General features: G+C 45.5%; 2 protein-coding genes across 3 annotated transcripts in view; one reads left to right on the forward strand and one right to left on the reverse strand.

The window, feature by feature from the left end:
• Positions 1-6519, forward strand: part of Zc2hc1c (zinc finger C2HC-type containing 1C) — a 12354-nt gene extending 5835 nt beyond the window's left edge. The window contains exon 3 of one of the 2 annotated variants that reach the window (XM_021179046.1): positions 3412-3974. In XM_021179046.1, the coding sequence (XP_021034705.1) occupies positions 3412-3684 (273 nt within the window). In that variant the 3' untranslated portion in view covers positions 3685-3974. Of the gene's footprint in view, positions 1-3411 lie in introns of both variants that reach the window. The other variant, XM_029484513.1, reaches the window with a different exon arrangement.
• Positions 6520-6545: 26 nt separating this feature from the next.
• Positions 6546-10337, reverse strand: part of Nek9 (NIMA related kinase 9) — a 41150-nt gene continuing 37358 nt past the window's right edge. The window contains exon 22 of the mRNA XM_021178833.1: positions 6546-8950. Coding sequence (XP_021034492.1) covers positions 8828-8950 — 123 coding nt within the window. The 3' untranslated portion in view covers positions 6546-8827. The remainder of the gene's footprint in view (positions 8951-10337) is intronic.

A 10337-nucleotide genomic window follows, 5' to 3' on the forward strand; every position in this document is an offset into this window, starting at 1 on the left:
GATTAAGGATGTTGAACATTTTTTCAGGTGTTTCTCTGCCATTCGGTATTCCTCAGGTGAGAATTCTTTGTTCAGTTCTGAGCCCCATTTTTTTAAATTCTTTTTTAAAAATGTATTTATTTTATGCTTATGAGTGCTCTATCTGCATGAATACCTTCGTGCCAGAAGAGGGCATCTGATCCCACTATAGATGGTTGTGAGCTACTATTGAGTTGCTCTGTATTGAACTCAGGACCCCTGGAAGAGCAGACAGTGCTCTTAACCTCTGGGCCATCTCTCCAGCCCCCTTTTAAATTCTCCTAAAGATCAATATTTATTTCATTTGTGTGTGTCAGTGTGCATGCACACATATTGAAATCAGAGGACAACTTGTGAGAGCCAGTTCTCTTATTTATTCCCCCTTACAGCTCTTGAGATAAACTTGGGTCATTGGGCATAAGGTGACAGGCAATCTCACCCACAGAGCTATTTTGCTGGCTCCAGTTTTGTTTTAAATAATTTGTTTCACACATTTTAAAACCCATGATGCACCAAATGATCACAATGCAGTCTTACTTCATCCTTCTCAGTTCTCCACCCGTGTCCGCAGCTGTGTGAGATATCTTCTGGCATGCATTTCCATGTTTCTAAATAATATGCTCACTTCCTTGATCACCAACCTCCCATGTTCTCTGATGTCTGCTTAGGGAACTCGTCCCCTTGCCTTCTCTGTTGTTATTTTCCCTTCCACTCTGGCTGAGCACAGTTCTGATTTAAAACAGTGGGAGCTTACAGGACAGAAGTTCTACATCTTCACTGATGAGCAAATTCTGCTCTTGCCTATATGTCCTTGATGTAAATTACTTAGTTTTCATCTCGTTCATTTTCCATGAATCTATGCTTAAAATTTTCCCTAGCCAACTAGATGTTAAGTATTTGTTAATGTTTTTTTTGTAAGTGTCCAGATACCCTTTAAAAACAAAGATTTATTTATTTTATATATGCTAGTACACTGTTGTTGTCTTTAGACAAACCAGAATAGGGCATTGGACCCCAATTCAGATAGTCATGAGCCACCATGTAGTTGCTGGGAGTAGAACTCAGGACCTTTGGAAGAGCAGTTAGTAACTGCTCTAACCACTAAGCCATATCTCCAGTCCCTAGATACCTTTTAATAGTTTGAGATGTTTTTTTTTTCCTCCAAATTCTGGAAACTTCTCTTTCTCCTTTTGCTCTCTATGGAGTGGTCATCCCTTGGCTTTGGAGTCCATTTGCCTCTCTTCTGTGTTAGATCCTGTCTCCTTTCTTGCTTCCCTGTTTGTGTGGCTGGAAGCTTACCACGAGATATGCAATCAGCATATTCTTATTCATGGAGTTTAAGAAATCATCTATATACATGCTTCCTATGTGAAGACTTGGCTGGATATAGAAATCTTCCTATGTGAAGACTTAGCTGGGTATAGAAATCTCAGTGGAAAACGATTTTTTTTTTTTGAACTTTGCTTTTAACACATTGCCTCATTATGTAGCCCTGGCTAGCAGGAACTCAGAGATCAGCCTGCCTCTGCCTCCATGCCTGGCTCTTTATAAGGCTGCTTTTTTTTTTTTAATTGTCAAAGAACACATTTAATTAAAGTTATAAAAGGAGAAATATTTCATGATTTCTCACTTTATTAGAACTTTAAGACATTATTTCTTTCAGCATCCAGTTTGCTGTTGAGAAATCGCATGCTGTTTTGACTTCTTCACTTTATGAAACCAATTCTGTTTCCTTTCCAGACACTAACAGGGTTTTTACTCTGCAGTTTTAAGGTTTTGCAGGTCTCATTTTGAAGTTTTGGTAATCCACTTCAAGTTACAAGACTTGTAATCTTTAATTCTACAAATGTTAATTATATTATTTCCTTAATAACTTTCTCTTGGGCTTTCTGTCCTCCTTGAAACAAGTTTGCTCACATGTTGAGTTTCTGGACTCATTTTCTGATTATTTTTCCTTTCCATCTGGTCTCATTTTCCCATTCTGAAAGGTTTTATTATTTTGCAATGCTTCTTTTTGAGTTTCGACTATCAGGCTTTTAATTTATAGTTGTTGTGTTTCTCTGGTTGTTCACTTTTCATAGTGTTTTCCTTTTATGGACAAAGTCTTCTTTTAAACAATTTATTTTTTATGTACATGGGGTTTTTGCCTGCATGTATGCTTTGCCTAAGGAGGCCAGGAGGAGGCATGGGGTCCCCTGAGACTGGAGTTACAGACTATTGTGAGCTACCACATGGGTGCTGGGAATCAAGCCTGGGTCCTCTACCAGAGCAGCCAGTGCTCTTAACTGCTGAGCCATTTCTATACCGTGGACGTGATATTTGATATTATATTTTTCTGTTAAAACTATTTTTTTTCAGTTTCCTGAGTTTTTGTTTTTGTACTTCGGGACTCTTTCTCTTTAGATAAGCTCTCACCAAGGATCTGACAATCCCTGCCTCTTCATTTGTTGTTCTTTGTTTTTGATTTGGACAGGGTCTCACTCTTTAGTCCTGGCTGGCTTTGAATTCACAGAGATCCTCCTGTCTCTGCTTCCTGAGTGCTGGGATCAAAGGTGTGCACCAGCACCCCTTGCTGTTCATTTGTATTTAAGCTTTAGTGAGTTCATTCAGCAAAGGACTTTATACTGAAGTTATGAAATAGCCCTGTAATTGTGGTCCCCTCAAGTCAGTGTTGGAAGGTTCATTTCTGATTCACTGGGTGAGTCCAGGGAACTGTGGACCCTCCCACGATCCTTTAGTTACTAGTTACTCATATTCTCGGAGCTGATCTTAGAAAGGAGCCTGACGTCTCCATGGTTGCTAGGCAGCTCAAGCTTTCCCACCACCAGCACTGAGATGAATTCTGTTCCTTCTCCTGACTGGATTTTCCAAACTAAAACACATCTAGGGGCCGGACAGCCATCTCAGTGGCTAAGAGTACTTGCTGCTTTTTCAGAGGACCTGAGTTCAGGTGTCTTACAACCACCTGTAATTCCAAGAGACACCCTCTCCAGCCCTCCATTCATGGGCATTTACCCACACAGGACACAGACACACACACACACACACACACCCCTGAAGTTAAAAAATTATCTTTAAAAAATTATCTAGTTCAATTTCTTTAGAGAGAGGCCTTTCTTCTCGTGAGAGGGTACTGGGGTGCTAGGCACCTGGATATATACAGGGTAGGAGAGAAGTCCTAAGTTCGGTGTGTTTTCATCCCCACACCTCCCTCCTCTCAGGGTTGCCTTGCCTCCAGGTAGGAGCCCTTTTTGCAGGCTCTTGGGCCATGCTTTGCTCAACACCTTTTCGTTTTTCTTTGGTCTTGAGGCCCTTTCCATGGGTTCTAATGGAGCCCCAGAAAGGGGAATGATCCATGGCAACTGTGGGCTCAATGTGCCTTTTACACTACAGGCTGAACCTCCGCCTCCCCCTCGGAAGAGCACCTGGAGACAGAAGCACGAGTCTTTTATCCGTACCCTCCGGCACGCACGACGGGTCCAGCAGGTAATCGCCAGAGGTGGCAATCCCTCAGACTTGCCTTCCATCCTGCCTGCAGACAACCCAGACTATGTCCAGTGTCCTCATTGCAGCCGCCACTTTGCTCCCAAGGTGGCTGAACGCCACATACCTAAGTGTAAGACCATCAAGAACCGTCCGCCGCCGCCAAGGAGGCACGACAGCTGAGCAGACAACGGCAGAAACCAACCCCACTCAGGCTGTGCTTCCCTTCAGCAGTAAACCAGAGAGTAAGGGATGGGAAGCAGGGAGATAAACTTCTCCAGAGCTCAGGATCTGCCTGCGGGGCAAACCAACCGGTGATGGGAGCCACTGCTACGCGGCGGGAGACAAATGGAAGCCCCAGCTTCTCACTGAATCAGAACTTTGGCTGAGTGTTATTGTTCTTGCCTGAAGAATTGGTAGGTGAGGACCCTGGGTAGTGAGGCTGCATTAAAGCTCTCTTTTCCTGAGCCTGACCATGGTTTGTGCTGGTGAAGTGCCCCTATCAGCATCCCCTGGCCACGGCACGCATCCAGGGATTCCGTTAGCCCTTCTTGCTCTTGAAATTTGGGATATAAAGAAGAGAGAGTGGGGTCAGAGTACTACTGTCACACAGATGGTAACTCTTATAAAAGGCAGTACGACTGTGCAGTGAGGTACTCATAATGGAAGTCTGTTCTTGGCCTCCATGGGCCACGGTCCTGGCTGAAAGCCAACAAAAGTATGGAACGCCAGGGTACCCTAACCCTTCCCTGTGGTGTACTGTATAATGAAATAGCTTCATGCACTTCACAGAGTAGGGGTGGGTAGAAAACAATTTTACTTCTCTGTACTTGTTCTCTTTAAATGTGTTTCCTATGTTGAAGGAAGAAGTGACTGGTATCCTTTCAAATATAACTGTGTGGCTGTCTGCCTCGAGGCAGCAGAGCCTTTCTAAGCAAGTGTGGACAATGCTCACTGTTTTTCATGGCCCTGAGATCAGAACATAGTCCTGCTTCTATTTTAAACTCTGAAAGGGATCAGGTCTTCTTAACCGTGGGAAGAGTGCCCACTTCAAGTTAGGCCTTTAACTAATGGATTTGGGGAGCTTAAGAAGGATGGCTGCTTAAGCTCTTAGGACCACTGGGTCTTTAACCTGACACGCCCTCTCCCCCAGGCAAGTTCACTGAGGAGTACACAAAGTCCTTTATTCCATGCAACAAATACGCCATGGCTAAAAAAAATCACAAGGTCGCATCCCCACAGATGTTCAGAGTTTAAAATGATTTACAGGTGTTTTGACCACATGTATGTATATGCACCATGTGCATGCCTGGTGCCTGCAGAAGTCAGAAGGGTGTTTGGATCTCCAGACACTGGAGCTGCAGATGGTTGTGGGTCACCATGTGTGTGCTGAGGACCCAGGTCATCTAAAAGAGCAACAAGTGGTCTTACCCTCATAGCCATCTCTCCAGCACCCCCACCCCATTCATATAACATTCATAAATGTTACAAAGCATTTCAAATGATCTTCTGACCCTGGGGTAGGAGCATGTTTTGGCAATCTGGAGGCTGTGGAAACACTGGGCAGCAACCTACACGGGGCACACTGGAAGGAGTTCAAAATCTGCTGCTCTGCTCCTTCTAGAGGGAATGATGGCAGACAGAACCAGATTCCCTGCCTCATCTGCTGGGCCTCCTGGGCGTAAGGATTTGGGATCCATTATGATGTTATTAGTCATAGGTTAGAGCTCTCAAGAGGGAACAAGTGTGTGTAGGACTTTCTCCAGACGTGGCACTTACTCATTTTTAAGGCACCACGGAGAAAACAAGCAGCCCTGTCTTTGTATTCCCTGCAACCTTGATTGTCAGCCTTGGGAATTTAGCTAGCTCCAACTCCGGGGGAGGGAAGGGCCCCGTTACAAGCTCAACTAGAGATCACGCAGGTTCTGCTTGCCAATGTCCATGGACTTTAAGCACACGTCGTAAACATTATACATTTTAAAGTTCCAAAGCTCTGGGAAATTCTCGCAGTCAAACTCCCGAGCTAGCTCTTTCCATTTTGAAATGTGTGCAGACATGTTGGGGCTAAGACTTCCTAGTTCACACAGCACAGTGCCTCTTGTCAGCATTTGCTTTAGGTCAGTTGATCTTTCTTCACAACTACACAGATGGCAAGCAGAGCTGGGATGTAGATCTTCCTCCTCAAAGCCCATGACCCGTGAGGTTTAATGACCAGCGTATTTATGTCGGCAGTAAATCACCGAGGCAATAAATGACTTCTGGCTTTGCAGGGCATCTCAGAGTCCTGACCCTGCCTCCTGCTATCATGACTGGTACTTCCTTTGAGGCCTGGGGATCTCATATAAGTAACTTTCTCTAAAATACATATTTTTTTCCTTGGCTGTTCCTCCCATCATAAATGTTTCTGAATAGATAACAAACCAGATGAAATTTGAGCATTAGGAGCCTTTTGCTTTAAACTTTAGTGCGATATTCAGCCAAGAGCAACAGCTGTTGTGCCAAGGAGACCAAGCTCAACTCAGCTTTCTTGAGAAAGTTTTATAGACAAACTGGCATGATCACTTGGAAAAGTCTCCCCATGAGAACCAAGGAGGTGTGTAGAACTCTGATTCTTCTCAATATTATGTATGCCCATAGTATGTATGAGTGCAGGCATGCACACGCCAGTGTATGAGACCACACACAGCTGTGTGGACTCTGGTCACCTTGTGTGCCTAGCAAGCCCCTCTTGACCCGCTGACAATCCTTCCTTTAATGGCTTTTCCCCCTTCTTCTGCACTTTCTAAATTTTTACAAACTTCTGGGGAAAAAATTGTTTGTTTTTTGTTTTTTGTTTTTTTTTTTTCCTGGCAAGAATGAGATTGGAAAACAGCAGAGATTATTTCCGTGTAATGTCTCTTGTGTCATTTCTGTTTAAAGAACACTTTTAGTTATTTATTTATAGAAGACTCACAGAATTAGAGATTTCCCAAGGCCTAGAGCTGTGGGTGTTCCGTCTTTGGTGACTGAGGTGGTAGACAGGCTTACTCAAACACAGCACTCGCTGAGAGTTTAAACGTTTATTTAAAACAGAAATGCCACACCACTCCATCCTCATCCTTCCCAGCTTCAGGCTAACAATAAGCTGGCTCTTCAGCCAAGTGTTGGCACAGAGGATAAATGCAGGCTATACTGTAACTCAAAGCAACACTAGCGGCAAGCTTCAAACACAGAGCACTGCATAGAGGATAAACAGGACAATTTACGAAGATTTAGCTATAGAAACCGTTTGAAGACATTTCTGCTGTCGTGACTGTTACTCAACCCAGTGCATGGTTGTGACTTTTGAACTGGTTTTTGTTTGCATAGCTGTTTGGTAGGGAAAAACATCTTATGGTTGTCCTAGGCACAATTCTGGAAAGTGCAAATTGTCTCTAAGGCACAGAACTTAGAATCTCAGCTAGAGTAATAGCAAACCTAGACTTCCCGAAGGGACATACTAGAGAACCACCACCATGCTCTACTTGAGCACGGCTCCCTAGGATTCCTGCCTGCCTCAGCACGCACTGTCACCCCACAGTCAGCAACATGCCCAAACCCCTTAGCTCCAGAGCAGAAGCAATGCTCATACTGAACACCTTAAACCCTGCCTCTCAGGCCCGCTGAGATGGTAAGCATAAGGATACAGGACCTTGAAAGGCCAGCCAGTCCTGACGAAAACCAAGCTGCATTGACCAAACTGAACCAAAACTCTCTGCAGGGTTTACTGCCAGACCCCTAGAACTTGTAACCTTACGTCAGGTTTGGGCTTTCCCCTATTCTAGGAATAAGCCTCAGTGCTGAAATCAGTACCACTGTACTGTGCTTCTCAGAACTGAGAAAACAAGGGACATCAATGATGCCACTGGACAGAGCTGCCCATCCTCAGAGGTGGGACTTCCTCCCAGCACCAGCCTCTATTCCACTAGCTTAAGGAAATGGCAAAATTTCTCCTGAAATATTAAAAGAGATAGGCAACCTTTTTTTTTCTTTTGGTTAAAGGAAACAATATTAATTTAGCTGTGTGTAGCACAGAGGATGTGGTACTTATCAAAGGAGCTGCTGTGGCCTCAAACACAAGCCATCCATTAGACTTGGTGGAAGCACAAGGCTCACATTTAAGGGAAACTATCAACTGCCGGCCTAGAAGGTTTCTCTTCTAGGACATACATTGTCTTTGGAGAAGGTAGCTTGCTCCTCTCAACAAGAACACAGATATGAGCTTGAAGCCAATTCCCTCCTGCTTGGCAGGTTCTACCTGTCAAGCTTTTGTGACCCCAAGGATTTGGTGCTGGCTTTGGGCTTCTCAAGTACAAAGATGATACTGATTTACTGGGTATGACATGGCTCCAAAACATACCAAAGGAAAAAATACTGACTAGACAAATCCAGGGAGTGCCCAGGGCTGCTCATCCCAATCAGACCCCTACGGCCATGATGCTAGAGGTACAGAGAAGCCTCCACAGGGGCAGGAGCCCTCAGTATCACTGAGGTCCTCCCAGACAGCAAGGCAAGGCACTGTAGGAAGGGTTACCTCCCCCTTGACTTTCTCCCACAGCTCGACATACTCCCCGAGGAGGGTGTAGACATCTTGTGTCTTGGAGGGAGGCACCCCCACCCTGAACTGACTGTAGCCCCAGAGTCCGGCCGTCGTGATGAGGGCCTGCCCTTTCTCTGCTCCTCACTGAAGCGTCAAACATCCATGGTGAAAGCAACCCGAGCTTTCTCATGAATCACCCAGCTGCACGAAGTAACTGAACTTCCTGAAAATAAGCTCTAGACTGACGCTACCACTAAGTTTTCTTGGACTCCAGGCTTCTGAGAGGGCATGAATACTTTGCACTCTCTGGAGGACCCTGGGCAGCCCACTCCATGTTTACATTTTCCTTCATCCATCCAGATGTGCAATGCCTGGTGCTTAAATCCCACGGCAGCTTCCAGTTAGTGATGAGAGTGATACACAGAAAATGAGCTGCTGCCAGTGCAGTTAAGGTGAGTGCTGTGTCTCCTCTTCAAAGGTGGGCTCGAAAGATGAGGTACAGAGCTGCTGTTGCTATGGCAACACTGATGACAAAGCCGGGGCCACAGGACCCTTCCATTCTCCCACACAGTAAAATCACTCCTAGATCCTATCTAAAAGGCAATGCCACTCTCCAAATGAACAAGGAAAGTGCTTTCGAGCCTCCCTCTGCCCTGCACTCTGTGTCTGCGAGTGAGCAAAGCCAGGAAAGCTGCTCTCTGCACTCAGTAAGTGTGCGGTGAAGTTCTTTGGGTCCCAGTTTCCTGAGGGCTATGTGGGCTCAGGAGACTAGAGGCTGGGTCGACAAGAGTCTGTTCCGAGGAGGCACCAGGACTCCGAGTCTAAGTCAGGCTTTGGATCCATTTCCATTTCTTCCTTTGCTGTCTGGGTTCCTCTGGAGTGCATCCCCACCTGTGCAGACAAAGCAGTTCCACATTAGCTACAGTGCCTGGCCACCTCACCAGACTGCTTTCAATAGCGTCTGACCTCTCGGGGTTTGCTGTCAGTCTACGGAAGGCTTGGCGGCACTGCCTTGGAAACAGGCTCTATCTTTACACTTAGGCAGTAGAGCAACAGCTGCTCTGGTTTGTCTAGCTCTACAGCATTTGGGGGATGTAGTATGAAAAGTGAACTGGCTGGGGGGTCTCAGTGCACACTTTTAATTCCAGCACGCAGGAGGCAGAAGCATGAAGGAGGATTGGCTCCATGGGTCTGAAGGCTCCCTGGTCTCATACTGAGTTCTAGACAAACCAGGGCTACCAAGTGAGAGCCTGCCTCGTAAACAAAAATAAAAACCAGTCAACCAACCAACCAACCAACCAACCAACCCAACCCAACCAGCCAACCAACCAACCAACCAACCAAGCCACTCCACCAGTCCTGGATAAAAAAAATCTTGGTGTGTGGGTGCTACAGCTGCCAATATAACCTTCTGAAGTGTTTCTCAGACATTGTTTCTCCTAATCTCCAAAACAACCTTACACAGTAGGTTGTAGTCACAAAGTAAGAAGTCCAAACTCACATTAGGGGTGAATGGTAAAGCCAAGGAATGACTCGTCCCTCCCTTCTAGCTGAGCTGAGATGAAGGGATACCCAGAAGCATCATATGCAGAATGCTTTTCCCAAGCTACTTAACCTGAGCCCAGGAAAGCAGCAATTCTACTTTCTAGTTTTCAGAAAGAGCATGTGTGTGCTCATGCCACTGAGTGCAGGCAGAAGGACATCTGCTGGGAGGGAGGGAACTCTTCCCCACTACTGTGGGCTCTGGGGACTGAACTCAGACTGTCAGGTTTATATGGCAAGTGCTTTTCTTAGCTGAGCCTCTAAGCTGAGCCCCAACCTTAAGCCATTTTTTAGAATCTACTTTAAGGGCTGGTGAGATGGCTCAGTGGGTAAGAGCACCCGACTGCTCTTCCNAAGGTCCAGAGTTCAAATCCCAGCAACCACATGGTGGCTCACAACCACCCGAAATGAAATCTGATGCCCTCTTCTGGTGTGTCTGAAGACAGCTACAGTGTATTTACATACAATAAATAAATAAATCTTAAAAAAAAAAAAGAATCTACTTTAAAATGGTTCATCAAGGGCTAGGCATGTAGTTCAGTATCAAGCATTTGCCTACCATGTGTAAGATATTGGATTCAATTCCCACTATTGCACAAATATACAAATAAAATGGTTAGAATAAGAATGTACTCAGGCAGCCGGGCGTGGTGGCGCACGACTTTAATCCCAGCACTCGGGAGGCAGAGGCAGGCGGATTTCTGAGTTCGAGGCCAGCCTGGTCTACAAAGTGAGT

The sequence above is a fragment of the Mus caroli genome, chromosome 12 (genome assembly GCF_900094665.2).
Source record: "Mus caroli chromosome 12, CAROLI_EIJ_v1.1, whole genome shotgun sequence".
NCBI lineage: Eukaryota > Metazoa > Chordata > Mammalia > Rodentia > Muridae > Mus > Mus caroli.